Raw genomic sequence first — 15454 nt, 5'->3', positions numbered from 1 at the left:
GGGGGTTAGCAAACGCCCCCCCCCCCGGACCATACCAGGTTGTATGTTCTCGACATGGGGAGGGTGCTTTATGGGTGACCCTCATAATTGCGATAAGCTTCCCCGATCGCATCCAGATAGCAAAAAAAAGCGGAGCAATTCTCCGGAGCCCTTTACCCATAATGCTAACTAGAATAGCAAACGCCTGAAGCAAATTAAGAAACGACTGAGGAATGAGCCTGCATCTCCTCTTCTCCTCCTCTTTCTTTCTGTCATCTAACTTACCTCTGTCCAGATAAAATGTTTCTAGCGGAAGGAGGGAAAATATTTCGACATACTCACCCCACCAAATATACTCCCGCACTTCCTGCTTGAGGTGTGCTCCCAGCGGCCCTTGAAACAAATGTACACCTCACATTTGGCCGAGTCCACCATGCATACCCGGTCCTCTTCCTTCTCTAGCGTCTTACCTTGTCTGCTGTTTGCCACACCATTCTCCCCTGCAACTGTTGCTTGTGCCACTTCCGCTCCCGAGGCAGGTGCACCCCTGTAGCTGCATCCGGCACACCAGACAATGTCCCAGTCCTCACTGTTAACGTGCTGCCAGAGGCCCCGTTACACCCGCTCTCGTCTTCCAGCTCCCCTTTGGACAGGGTAGCATCCTCACAATCGTTCATGCTGCCCCAGCCCATAACACCTGAATTCTGCTGGGTGCCAGTGCGGCCTGCTCTTGATGTCACTACTTGCCATCTTCCAGGAGGGCCCAGGCTATTCCCCATCATTGACCAGCTGGGCACTCACCCTGGCCGGGCAGGATGAAGCCACTCCTCTCGCCATCCAGCCCAGAGCACCACTAACTGCAGCGCTGCCATCAGGCCTCTGCTCCCCTACTGGCTTCATCATGGCAGGGACACTGGCCGCTCCAGGCACTGGCCCAGTTCTGGAGGACCTATCTCTCCCCCGCTGAGCCACCCGGGTGGCCAGATCCAGCCCTGGGTGCCGCATTTTGCATCTTACCACTCGATGAGGGATGTGCCACGACCTCCATCCCAGCCCCATCCCGTGAGTCCCGCCTAGGCCAAGGATTCCTCTCAGGCCGAACCGGCTCTGCGTGTGACTGGTGTTTTCGTGTGGGGACCAGGGGGTCCCTGGAGGCATTCTCCATGGGGCTCCTAGCCTGGGAAACACCTCCAGGCTGAGGCACTCCGGAGGACTGTACCTCTGAGCCTGAATTGCAGCGGGAGGTGCAGGGACACTACCCCTCTGCTCGGCTCCCACAAGCAAACTCTTGACCTGGGAGTGCAACCAGTCTGTACCGTGCACCGCCGCTGCAGCCCACATCTGCAGGGAAGGAAGTTCCTTAGCCTCTCTCCTCCTGGTAACTGTGCCCTCCCCTTCCTTTCTGTCGCACTTCCTCTCCAAGCCCCACCCCCTCCATGCAGAACCACCAGCCCTGCTACATGTACCCTCCCACTACACTCAACTCTCCATAACAAGCCCCATTAACCCCTGTCATGCTGGCCCTACGCTGAATTACCTTTGGTAATGCTCTGGGTCTCTCTTTTTTGCTGTGGTATTGTACTAAACATGTGCCACTATAGACACCCCCCAGGCATGATATTTAAAGGAATATTTCATTTTTATTGTTTCACTTTAAGCATTATTAAAATCCCTGGTCCTGAAAAAATAACCATTTTTAAAATAATTTTTTTGCATTGATACATGTCCCCTGGGGCAGGACCCGGGTCCCCAAACACTTTTTATGGCGATAACTTGCATATAAGCCTTTAAAATTAGCACTTTTTATTTTTCACGTTCGTGTCCCATAGACTTTAATAGTGTTTGCATGTTCGAACAAACTTTTTGCCTGTTCACATGTTCTGCTGTGAACCGACCCCGAGGTGTTCGACTCATCCCTAGAGAGCATCTGTGAATGTGTATGCTTTTATCTAAACCATTCTGTTATAGCTCTGGCTGTATGTTTAGGGCTGTTGTCTGGAAGGTGAACGTCCATCCAAGTCGCAGTCCAAGTCTCAAGTCTTCTGCAGTCAAACAAGTTTTCTTCTAATATTGCTCTGTATTTGTCTCCATCCTTATTCCCATCAACTCTGACCAGCTTCCCTGTCCCTGCTGAAGAAATACATCCCCAAAACATGATGCTGCCACCACCATGTTTCACAGTGGGGACGGTGTGTTCAGGGTGATGGGCAGTGTTAGTTTTCCGCCACACAGCATTTTGCTTTTATGCCAAAAAGTTTAATTTTGGTCTCATCAGACCAGATCACCTTCTTCCACGTTTGTTGTGTTTTCCACATGGCTTCTCGCACACTGCAAAGGAGACTTCTTATGGCTTTCTTTTAACAATGTCTTTCTTCTTACCACTCTTCCATAAAGTCCAGATTTGTGGAGAGCACGACTAATAGTTGTCCTGTGGACAGATTCTCCCACCTGAGCTGTGGATCTCTGCAGTTCCTTCAGAGTTACCATGGACCTCTTGGCTGCTTCTCTGATGAATGTTCTCCTTGCTCGGCCTGTCAGTTTAGGTGGACGGCCATGTCTTGGTTTGCAGTTGTGCCATACTCTTTCCATTTTCGGGTGATGGATTGAACAGAGCTCCGTGAGATGTTCAAAGTTTGGGATATTTTTTTATAACCTAACCCTGCGTTATACTTCTCCACACCTTTATCCCTGACCTGTCTGGTGTGTTCCTTGGCCTTCATGATTTTGTTTGTTCACTAAGGTTCTCTAATGCCACGTACACACGTAGCAGACTATCCGGCGGACTTAGTCTGGCGGACTTTCCGCCGGAATGTCCGTCGGACTTTCCGAACGAGCTACTTGCCCACACGCGGCACTTTTTCAGCGGACTAATAAGGCATACTAAGTCCGCCGGACTATCCGCTGTACTTTTGAAATGAACGGACTCGCCCACACAGGCGGAGCAAACCCCGCTCATTTTGAGCGTGTCTCCAGGTAGTCGGGGCCAGCGAAGGAGGCATCGCTGGCCCCGTCACCTGGTATGGACTTAAAGGGGAAACCCTACGCCGAAAAATCGGCGTGGGGGTCCCCCCTAGGTCCATATCAGACCCTTATCCGAGCACGCTACCCAGCCGGCCAGGAAAGGGGGTGGGGATGATCGAATGCCCCCCTCTCCTGAGCCATACCAGGCTGCGTGCCCTCAACATGGGGGGTTGCCTTGGGGAAGGGGGGGCCGCGAGGGCCTACTCCAAAGCACCTTGTCCCCATGTTGATGAGGACAAGGGCCTCTTCCCGACAACCCTGGCTGTTGGTTGTCGGGGTCTGCGGGCGGGGGGCTTATCGGAATCCGGGAGCCCCCTTTAATAAGGGGGCCCCCGGATACCGGCCCCTCACCCTATGTGAATGAGTAGGGGGTACAATGTACTCCTACCCATTCACCTGTGGAAAAAAGTAAAACACAACACGCAAGGGTTAAAATAGTTTATTGCACAGCTCCGGGGGTCTTCTGTCCGTCTTCGGGGGTCTTCTCGCCGGACTCCTCCGCTATCTTCTGCTAGCTCTTTTTCTAGCAGAGGAGCCCGGCTTTCTTCTTCGCCGCCGCCCTCTTCTTCCGACTTTGGAGGTCTTGTCCCCCTTTCTTCTTGCCAGGCCACCACGCCTTCTTCCAGCTCTTTTACAGGTGGTGGCCTGCCTCAAAAAGTAATAGGGAAGGAAAATCCCAAAAAAGGTAGCTTGGAAAGAAATTCTAAATAGAAAAACCTCAACAGAGTATATTGCCCCCTTATTGATCTACAGCATTCAAATAGTAAAACTCCCCTACAAAAGAGCGTGGGGTAGACCTACAAACCACAAGATCCCACAAAGTTCTCAAAAAGAGATGGTTTGTGGTTCGGAATAATAAATTACTGATATAGTTACATAGTAGGCGAGGTTGAAAAAAAGACACAAATCCAAGTTCAACCTATGTGTGTGATTATATGTCAGTATTTCATTGTATATCCCTGTGTGTTGTGGTCGTTCAGGTGCTTATCTAATATTTTTTTTTTTATTATCAATGCCCTCCGCTGAGACCACCGCCTGTGGAAGGGAATTCCACACCCTTGCCATACTTACAGTAATGATCCCTCTACGTAGTTTAAGGTTAAACCTCCTTTCTTCTCATTTTAATGAGTGGTCACATGTCTTATTAAACTCCCTTCCACGGAAAAGTTTTATCCCTATTGTGGGGTTAACAGTACGGTATTTGAACATTGAAAAATCATATCCCCTCTCAAGCGTCTCTTCTCCAGGGAGAATTAATTCAGTGCTCTGAACCTTTCCTCATAACTAATGTCCTCCAGACCCTTTATTCGTTTTGTTGCCCTTCTCTGGACTCTCTCCACTTCCAGTTCCTCCTTCCTGAGGACTGGTGCCCAGAACTCAATGGCATACTCCAGGTGCAGCTGGACCAGAGTTATGTAGAGCGGGAGAATTATTGTTTTATCTCTGGAGTTAATCCCCTTTTTAATGCCAATATTTTGTTGGCTTTGTTAGCAGGAGCTTGGCATTGCTGAGCCCATCATCTACTAGGACCTCCAGGTCCTTTTCCATCCTAGATTCCCACAGAGGTTTTCCTCCCAGTCTATAGATTGCATTCATATTTTTGCCACCCAAATGCATTATTTTACATTTTTCTACATTGAACCTCATTTGCCATGTAGATGCCCACCCTATTAATTTGTTCAGATCTTCTTGCAATGTTTCCACATCCTGCAGAGAAGTTATTGCCCTGCTTAGCTTGGTATCTTCCGCAAATACAGAGATTGAACTGTTTCCCCCATCCCCATCCTCCAGGTCATTTATGAATAAATTAAATAGACTTGGTCCCAGGACACAACCCTGGGGGACCCGACTATCCACCCCTGACCATTCCGAGTATTCCTCATTTATCACCACCCTCTGAACTCGCCCTTGTAGCCAGTTTTCAATCCATGTACTCACCCTATGGTCCATGCCAACGGACCTTGTTTTGTACAGTAAAGGTTTATGGGGAACTGTGTCAAATGCTTTTGCAAAATCCAGATACACCACGTCTACGGGCCTTCCTTTATCTAAATGGCAGCTCACCTCCTCATAGAAGGTTAATAGATTTGTTTGGCAAGAACGACTCTTCATGAATCCATGCTGATTACTGCTAATGATACCGTTCTCATTACTAAAATCTTGTATATAGTCCCTTATCATCCCCTCCAACAGCTTGCATACTATTGATGTTAGGCTAACTGGTCTGTAATTCCCAGGGATGTATTTTGACTCTTTTTTAACCACTTTCAGACCGGACCACTTTGCTGGCTTAAGACCGGAGCACTTTTTGCGATTCGGCACTGTGTCGCTTTAACTGACAATTGCGTGGTCATGGGAAGTGGCTCCCAAACAAAATTGATGTTCTTTTTTTCCCACAAATAGAGCTTTCTTTTGGTGGTATTTGATTGCCTCTGCGGTTTAAATTTTTTGCGCTATAAACAAAAACAGAGCGTCAATTTTGAAAAAAAAATTTTTTTTTACATTTTGCTATAATAAATATCCCCCAAAAATATAGAAATGTTTTATTTATTTTCCTCAGTTTAGGCCAATACGTATTCTTCTACATATTCTTGGTAAAAATTGATTGGTTTGGGCAAAAGTTATAGCGTTTACAAAATAGGGCTTTATAGTTTTACGGAATTGTCATGGTTATGCAGTGATCTTCCTGTGTTTGCTTACCTTCCCTCATGTCTTCAGACTAAGAAGCCAGCTACTTCCACCTGGTGGTTTTTATAACCTCTCCTCTAAGCATGGCTCCACCCCAGGCCCTATCAGGGAGCCCTATATAAACCTGTGCACTGCAGGGCTCAGTGCTGATAAACCATTGTGTAGTCTTTGTTTGTTAGCTTCCGCTTGCCTGCCGTGTGCTCTGCTACTGATTTCCGTTACCGACTTTGGCGTGTTTTGACTATCCCTGCTTGCCTGTGACCCTGACCTTTTGGCATGTACCCGACTATTCTGTTCTGCTTGTGACCCCGACCTTGTCTTCGTCCCTCATCTTTGTCCTCCTGTTGCCTACTGTGGGTGTGAGCTGGGGGACCCTGGGGGTCGCGACCTGGAGCCAGTTGCAGCCAAGTCCATCCTCACCTCTGGAGGCCCTGGTGAACACCTGCTGGCTCTTAGACTCCGCGCCCCAGGGAATCTCACGCTCTATCCCCAGTGGGATCTGTCCCCGTCTGCAGCAATCAACCGTAGGGTCCACAACCTTGCGGTGCACTCCGCATCCCTACGGTGTGCACCTGTCACCTCGCCTCAAGGTGACCTGACAGTTTGATCAGCCATGGACCCGGCTGACGTGCCGCTTCCTGCAGATGATCCATTGCAGAGCTTAGTTCGGCGACTTGAGACCCAAGAATCGCATCAGACCCAGGTGATGCAATTCCTTCAGGATTTGGCATCCCGTTTTGATCAGGTTCAGGCCTCATTAGGACCCCCGGTTCAACAACCTCAACCGCTATCTGCCGCTGCACCTATCGCATCAGTCGCAGCCACACATTCATTACAACTACCAGCTCCGGTCCGTTTCTCTGGGGACTCCAAGGCTTGCAGGGGGTTCCTTAGCCAGTGCACAATTCATTTTGAACTTCTGCCCCAAAACTTCCTGTCCGATCGGGCAAAAGTCGCATATATCATATCCCTCCTGTCCGGCGAGGCGTTAGCCTGGGCCGCTCCTCTGTGGGAACTGAATGATCCAGTGGTTTCTAACCTGTCTGATTTCTTGAAACTTTTTCGGAATATCTTCGAGGAACCGGGTCGTGTCTCCTCAGCGGCTAGCGCTCTTTTACGTCTCCGTCAAGAGTCCGCTTCTGTGGGACAGTATGCTCTTCAGTTCCGTATCCTCACAGCTGAATTGAGCTGGAATAATGAGGCCCTAGTTGCAACCTTTTTACATGGCCTCTCTGATAGAGTGAAGGATGAATTAGCAGGAAGATCCCGTCCTGCTGATCTGGACAGTGTCATCACCTTTTGTAACCAGATCGATATTCGCTTTCAGGAGAGGGCCCTGGAAAAAAGACGCCAGCACTCCCCATTCTTTAGGCAGCCTGAGTCCCCAGTCCCTTCTCCTCGATCCGAGGAGCACCCCCTGCCTACCGAGGAACCTATGCAGTTGGGCTGGACTAAGTTATCTCCCGAAGAACGCGCTAGGCGCAGAACTCTGGGCCTATGCCTCTATTGTGGGGCCAAAGGTCATTTCCGTGACACTTATTCTCTTCGTCCGGAAAAACGCTCAGGGCTAATACATCTGGAAGGTGGAGTATTAGACCCTGAAATTTCACCTTCACCTTCTCGTCTTCTCCTTTCTGTGTTGCTTCATGTCAGTGCTTCCTCTCGTTCGGTCTCGCCACATCTGGATTCTGGAGCCGCTGCCAATTTCATGGATTGGGAAACTGCATCCTCCATGAGACTTACCCTTTTGCCCCTTACAACACCATTGGTGGTCTTGGCGATTGATGGCACGGTCCTCCCAGAGGGCCCTATCCGCTTCCAGACTATTCCTGCTGTATATAGCGATCCCTGCGATACGTCCTGCAATAGTCGGACTGGTGCAGTCTCTGGGTCATGTGGTACTCTGGATGAGGAGCCCACCTATGAACCTGAGTCGATCATTCACTCCAGTTCACATAACCATTTACCTTTGCCTGTCCCTAATCTCCCTTGGACACACAGCCAGGTTAACTTGTCTGCAAGTTCCAGTGTCGCTATGCCTTGTGATGCGATGGTCGCTACATCTGACTATACTATTCAGTCGGCCTCTGCACCACTTATGCCAGTCCAGCCCATGCCCCATGAGCTTCCTGCTTCTTGTTCAGGACCTTCTGTGATCCAGCCTCACCCTACTGCTACTATGTCCGTTCAAACCCATTTAAGAGGCTCAATCCATCCTTTGAATAGAATACCTCATTCGGCCAGGAGGGGTTTTCAATCTTTTTCTCAGGGTTCTCTGCATTCTGTTTCTGTTTCAGCTACCCAGCTTGACTCTTGTGACATGTCACTTTTTCACCAACCTGACCTCAGGGATCCACTGACCTCTGCCCAGTCTGGTGGTCCGGTTATGGATGCCCAACTCATCTTTAAGGGTCTGGGGGACCCTGCCCAGACTCCTGATCTTCTCATGCCCCTACCCATTCCTAAAAAGCCTTTAGTCCTCAAGTCCCCTCGTCCTCTCCCTACCTCTGTTTCGGTCTCTGAGGATAATCTAAAATACGAGGTTAGTCAAGTTTTGGATTCCCGACTCCGTAAAGGCTTTCTTCAATACCTCGTACTTTGGAAAGGGTTGGGTCCTGAGGAGAGGTCTTGGATCACTGCATCTGAGGTCTTTGCTCCCTGTCTGTTAAGGAGGTTCCATCTGGAGTTTCCCTTTAAGCCTGGACCCAGGCAGGGAAGGGGGAGGCCTCGTAAGAGGGAGGGTACTGTCATGGTTATGCAGTGATCTTCCTGTGTTTGCTTACCTTCCCTCATGTCTTCAGACTAAGAAGCCAGCTACTTCCACCTGGTGGTTTTTATAACCTCTCCTCTAAGCATGGCTCCACCCCAGGCCCTATCAGGGAGCCCTATATAAACCTGTGCACTGCAGGGCTCAGTGCTGATCAACCATTGTGTAGTCTTTGTTTGTTAGCTTCCGCTTGCCTGCCGTGTGCTCTGCTACTGATTTCCGTTACCGGCTTTGGCGTGTTTTGACTGTCCCTGCTTGCCTGTGACCCTGACCTTTTGGCATGTACCCGACCATTCTGTTCTGCTTGTGACCCCGACCTTGTCTTCGTCCCTCATCCTTGTCCTCCTGTTGCCTACTGTGGGTGTGAGCTGGGGGACCCTGGGGGTCGCGACCTGGAGCCAGTTGCAGCCAAGTCCATCCTCACCTCTGGAGGCCCTGGTGAACACCTGCTGGCTCTTAGACTCCGCGCCCCAGGGAATCTCACGCTCTATCCCCAGTGGGATCTGTCCCCGTCTGCAGCAGTCAGCCGTAGGGTCCACAACCTTGCGGTGCACTCCGCATCCCTACGGTGTGCACCTGTCACCTCGCCTCAAGGTGACCTGACAGTAATTTTTATTAATATTTTTTTTTTACTAGTAATGGTGGTGATCAGTGATTTTTATCGTGACTGTGACATTATGGCGGACACATCGGACATTTTTGACACATTTTTGGGACCATTGCCATTTATACAGCAATCAGTCCTATAAAAATGCACTGATTCCTGTGTAAATGACACTGGCAGTGAAGGGGTTAACCACTAGTGGGCAGTGTAGGGGTTAAGTGAGCCCTGGGGAGTGTTTATAACTGTGGGGGCGGCGTGGCTTTGTATGACACGTCACTGACCTCTGCTCCGATCACTGGGAGCAGAGATCAGTGACACTGTCACTAGGCAGAACGGGGAGATGCTTGTTTGCATTAGCATCTCCCCGTTCTTCCTCCCCGTGAGATGATAGTAGGCATCCTCACGGCGATCGAGTCCACGGGACCCACGATTGGACTCACGGAGGTCCTGACCAGCGCGCACGCACACGCGATGGCGCGGCAGCAAATTTAAAGGGACATACCTGTACGCCCATTTGCCTGTCCGTGCCATTCTGCCGACGTACATCGGCGTGCACCGGTCGGCAAGTGGTTAAGGTTGAATCTGTCATTGAAGGCTTATGGTGTCTGTCTTTTTTAAGAAGATTCGACGGAGCAGCTAAACTGTACGACGCCGCAATCGTAAATTTCCGGTCGAATGTTCCGCCTACAAGCTACAGTAGAATTCTAATGTTGTATGACACGAGTAATAATTATATTTATTAATTATTATTACTAGTCAACCAACATTAGAATTCTTCTATAGCCTATGGGGTGGAGCATTTGACCATAAATGTCCACTCGCGCCGACTGCTTTATCGAATCTTCATGTGGAATCTTTTCTCTCTATGTCGAATAATCTTGGACTAATAGAGTTAGGTTAGGCACATTCGACCTTTTTTGCTATTTTCTCTATAATGTCAAATCTTTTCTCTCAATGTCAAATCTTTTCTCTCTATGTAGAATCTTTTCTCTCTATGTAGAATCTTTTCTCTCTGTGTCGAATAATCTTGGACTAAGCCCTTGTACACACGGTCGGACATTCCGACAACCAAATCCGTCGGATTTTGTCCAAACCGTTGTATACACACGGTCGGACGAAGTTGTTGGAAAATCCGATCGTTCAGAATGTGATGACGTTATTTCGTTACGATGGGACTACGTTCAGGCTAGTAGCCAATAGCTTTGATGTAGGAATTTGATCTGAGCATGCGTGGCACTTTGTCCAAAAGGAATTCTCTACACATGATCGGAGTATGTCCAATCGGAGCATTTTGTCTGAAAATTTTACCAACAAGTTGGAAAACTTGGTCCGTCAGATACTCCGAAGGAAACAGTCCGATGGAGGCCACACACAGTCGGAAAATCCGACAAAATGGTCCGATAGGACAAATTCCGTCGGAATCTCCGACTGTGTGACGTTATTTCGTTACAACGGGACTATGTTCAGGCTAGTAGCGAATAGCTTTGATGTAGGAATTTGATCTGAGCATGCGTGGCACTTTGTCCGATCGGAATTCTCTACACATGATCGGAGTATGTCCGATCGGAGCATTTTTTCGGAAAATTTTACCAACAAGTTGGAAAACTTGGTCCGTCAGATACTCCGAAGGAAACAGTCCGATGGAGACCACACACAGTCGGAAAATCCGACAAAATGGTCCGATAGGACAAATTCCGTCGGAATCTCCGACTGTGTGACGTTATTTCGTTACAACGGGACTATGTTCAGGCTAGTAGCCAATAGCTTTGATGTAGGAATTTGATCTGAGCATGCGTGGCACTTTGTCCGATCGGAATTCTCTACACATGATCGGAGTATGTCCGATCGGAGCATTTTTTCGGAAAATTTTACCAAGTTGGAAAACTTGGTCCGTCGGATACTCCAACGGAAACAGTCCGATGGAGACCACACACAGTCGGAATATCTGACAAAACGGTCCGATAGGACAAATTCCATCGAAATCTCCGACTGTGTGTACAAGGGCTTATAGAGCTAAGGTTAGGCACATTCGACCACAGGTTCGATGGACACAGACCGCTATTGCCACCGTCATGTCGAATCTCCTATCTATATCGAACTGTTGTCGCAACGAAAACAAAAATAAAGCATTTGTTTATGTCGGATCTTTCGGTTTTCAGATTCTGCACCTTCATTATCGTTTCTTAAACTAAAAATAACCGAAATTTGGATGAAAATGCATTCAGATGAAAACTAATGCACATGTCTAAGGAGCACTAGGCGCTCCTGACAATGTGGCAGCCAGTATGACACCTGATGGTGTTAGGGCTCCAATATTTCAACATCTGAGGCCTTCATTTTAATCAAAATATTAGCAGGACATTTGGAGATCAAAATGAAACCCTTGACTAGATAACGGAGACAATGAAAAAAGGTGCCAAAACTCTTTCATTACCGGATCTGAAAACCATGTATGCATTTTTTTTTTAATTACTGGAATCTATAAATAATTTATTCATATATTGTTCATCATCTAAATCTTTTATATGTAGCAGTAATGAGGTTTGTCTGTTTTCTTCCTTAGATTTGGAGGATAAAGTCTTCGTCTTCCCTAAGAAAACCGTCACAGATCATGTCATTCTAAGGCCTACAATTACAAGACCATTGCAGGAAGTCAGCGTCTGTCTACGTTCTTATACCGACCTTTCCCGCCCCTATACTCTCTTCTCTCTTGCTACTCCCGGGAAGGACAATGCCTTTGTGATCTACCTACAGCCTCCAAACACTTTTTCTGTTTATATAAACCAGCAAATCACTCGTTTTAAGACAGACTTGGAGTCTTTGAACTGGAGGCACATCTGTGTGACCTGGGACTCCGACACTGGACTGGTCCAACTTTGGGTCAATGGGAAACTCTACCCCAGAAGAGTCTCCATGAAAGGGTCTTCTATCGCAGCTGAGACCAGCATCGTTCTGGGACAGGAACAAGACTCTTTTGGTGGAAAGTTTGATGCTTTTCAGTCATTGGTTGGTGAAATAAGTGACGTCCACATGTGGGATTATGTCCTGACTCAAGAAGACATCCTTAAAGTCATATTAGGCAGACACAATGGAAATGTCATTAATTGGATATCCCTATACTGTGAGATCAAAGGGGAAGTTCTTGTCCAGCCCAAATTTCCGTGAAAGCCAATGAGCTCATTATACACACTTTGTTCTTCAGATACCCCAACTGCTGATTCTGAATTACAGTGATAATGATGATTTATTTGTCATCCCCATAAATAATGAGTGTTGACAATGACAACGATAAGTTTAAAATAATCAGTGAATCAATGATCTTATAGTGTAACGAAAACATATGAAAATTGTAAACAGGATTCTAAATAATTGGAGTTTTTATTTTGTCAATGGTGATGTAATAATCCTGATTGTTTTATAATCTTAGCACAATCAATATTGACATAAACTATCTGAAATAAAATCTATATAGAAGCAATATACATGTGTCATTCTTTCTGTTTTCACTTTGTTATAAAATTGGACATCGGATTGGTTAGTTTTAATCACCTTTCACCCCTTCCTTCTACTTCAAGTATTTGTAGGAGGTAATAAGGGTTAGAACCAAAGAGGACACACTCCCAGCCTAGCACAGGGGGACAATAAGTGTGGTAGCTGTGACCTGGTAAATCCAAGAGCAATAACCTCACTGCAAATATCTGCAGTATCTAGCAATGGCCAAAACGATTTCGGTTTGGGGTACTTCACCAAAACTTGGATCCCAAATCCAAACCCCATTGAAATCCATGGGAGTGTAGCCCCCTTGTTCTAAACAGGGGCTAATATCTAGATTTACTTTTTGGGTGGGCTGTAGTCAGCTCAGGATGATTTATAGTGTGTCATTTGGTTTTTCCCTAAGCTTAAGTTGGGTTGCGATTCCTTACTGCTGCCAGCAGGTGTTACTTGTGGCAAAAGAATGAGATTTCACAAACAGAACTGAGTTATGAATATTTAAACTTCCTTTAGCCAGCCCAGTAATAAGTTCAGGCCACTGGTGCATGCTAGGGGAGGATATACATATGTGAGACAGGACATGTGCTCGCTCTCTTCCCCTGGGCTGAGGCCTGGGGAGGTGCTGCTGGTTGGAGCTCTGCTGTTGCGCCCGGTAGCATAACGTGTGTTGAAGTGGTCCTGAATCTGTCCTTGCCTGGTGTGGAGGAGGCTGTGCCAAGGAGAAGATCCAGGGAAGGCCTCTTTCTGGAGAAAGCCTGGAGGAAGGTTGGTTTCTCGCAGAGCCTGGTTACTCACTTGAAGGACACACTGAATTTGGGAACATGCTTATAGTGTTGCCAGGTCAGCTTAAATGTTCTGACACTGTGAAGCTGGACCTGGATCTGGAGAGTCTGGAAGTGATTTGCATGGTATCTTGGACCCCTAAACCTCACCTCCATCACCATTAAAAAAAAAAGTAACTGGAACCCAATGTTCCTCTCGATCCCCCATTTTAGCCATGGACTCTGGGGTGACATGATGGCATTCCCCCTGCCTCTGGAGGTGTCATCATGCCTTTGGGGTGTCAGTAGGGTGCTACAGCTAGACCTTAGAAATCAGCAATGGCCATTTTCTAGGAATGACAAATTACCAAGAACAATTACCATATGTATTGGCGTATAACACGCACCGGCATATAACACACACCCCATGTTTAAGGAAAAAAACTTACATTTAAATGCCCATCAATGCAGCCTTATCAGTGTCCATCTGCAGCCTTGTCAGTGCCATTTGCAGCCTTGTCATTTCAGCCTTGTCAGTGTCATTTGCAGCCCTGTAAAGTGTCATTGCAGCCTTGTAAAGTTCCATTTGCAGCCTTATCCAGTGACATTGTAGCCTTGTCAGTGTTACCTCAGCTTAAATATGGCGCTGCCGAGATACCCAGAGCCGGTCCTGTGTATCTTGGCTCCTCTTGGCTCCTCTTGCAGTCCCGCCCAGTCCTGCCCTATGATGGACATAACACAGGTCCAATGGCAGGACTGAGTGTGACTGTGAGCGGAGCCGAGAGGAGCCGAGTGACGCAGATATACATACATAGCCGAGTGTACTCGTCTAGACTCGGCTCCACTCACAGTCATGCCCAGTCCCTGTGTTATGTCCATCATAGGGCGGGACTGGGCATGACTGTGAGCGGAGCCGAGTACACTTGGCTATGTATGTATGACGGCGCCACTCGCGCCTCTGCTCACAATCAGCGGAGGATTGGTGGTGATCAGCGTATAACACGCACCCATGATTTTCCCCTGATTTAAAGGGGAAAAAAGTGCACGTTATACGCCGATAAATACAGTATTTGGAACTTTTGAGAAATTCCAATGGTAGAACACATGTAAATAAATGCGATAATTATGTATACAAAGTTCCATTATAAACATATATGATAAAACCTATAGGCTGACAATACAGTGTTGTAAGTTACATCACCAAGGGGCGGCCTGACAACTCATGGGGCCCCCGGGCAATAGGAGATTATGGGCCCCCCAGGCAATCAGAGATTATGGGGCCACACAGTATACACACACAGTATACAATCACACAGTATACACATACATGTACACACAGTATACACAGACTTTTTTCTATACTGGAAAGTTGGGGCAGCTATAATCTCAGGATTTTTAGACCAAAAGGATGTCGGTAAGGGACATTTCAGAGACAGATGTAAAAAAAAATGATTTTTACATACTGTCCCTGGTTTTACTGAGGCTGGCAACCCTGATGGGGCCCCCTAGTGGCCCGAGGCCCTCGGGCAGTGCCCGAGTAGCCAAATGGTCAGTCCGTCCCTGACATCACCCAAAGTCACATTTCTATTATCCCAAATTTTAAACATAAAATAACACTTAATGTAGGTTCCCAGCATCATATAATATATGCGGGATACTGCTGATGTGTTTTAAATCCTTTTTTGGGGAGAGAGACTATTCATATACTGTAAATAGAGAGTGATCTTACATCCTCATATCAAGAACCCAGTGTACCCCCATCAGCAATCTTGTAGGTAAGTTTCAGGGTGATTGGTGTAGACACAGCCTCTGGGAGGAGACCAAACCTGCTTTAGGCCTGCCCCTCAGTGACATGCTTGTGATAGTGTTTGAAACACATGCTTCAAACTCCCTGTTCACCTGCCTTTGTTCTCATGCTTTGACCTTTACCTTCACCCAATTCCCACCCTGCCAGCTAGTTTGAATTTCCTTGCTATTGACCTCAGATTGGACTTTGGACTACTTTCTGAACTCTGCCTGCCCTTTTGACCACATATTTTACCCTGACTACTCTGTGAACATTGCCTGCCCTGAACCTGTACTGCCTGTCTGTCAACTGCGTACATGGGTTATGACCAGTAAGGGTGAAGAAAGTGGACAATT

At 47.4% G+C, this 15454-nt stretch overlaps 1 protein-coding gene across 2 annotated transcripts in view; it reads left to right on the top strand.

The window, feature by feature from the left end:
* LOC143962127 (mucosal pentraxin-like) overlaps positions 1-15454 on the top strand; it is an 86346-nt gene that overhangs the window by 24806 nt on the left and 46086 nt on the right. The window contains exon 4 of one of the 2 annotated variants that reach the window (XM_077471452.1): positions 11623-12537. The exons of the other annotated variant lie outside the window; for it this stretch is intronic. Within the exon in view, the coding sequence (XP_077327578.1) occupies positions 11623-12224 (602 nt within the window). The 3' untranslated portion in view covers positions 12225-12537. Of the gene's footprint in view, positions 1-11622; positions 12538-15454 lie in introns of those variants that run through there. 2 annotated transcript variants of the gene reach the window in all.

This window comes from Lithobates pipiens, unplaced genomic scaffold (assembly GCF_037356315.1).
Source record: "Lithobates pipiens isolate NorthernLeopardFrog02 unplaced genomic scaffold, aLitPip1_a1.2 Scaffold_8, whole genome shotgun sequence".
Taxonomy (NCBI): Eukaryota; Metazoa; Chordata; class Amphibia; order Anura; family Ranidae; genus Lithobates; species Lithobates pipiens.
Note: the sequence above shows the minus strand (reverse complement) of the source record. Positions and strands in the feature narration are given on the sequence as shown.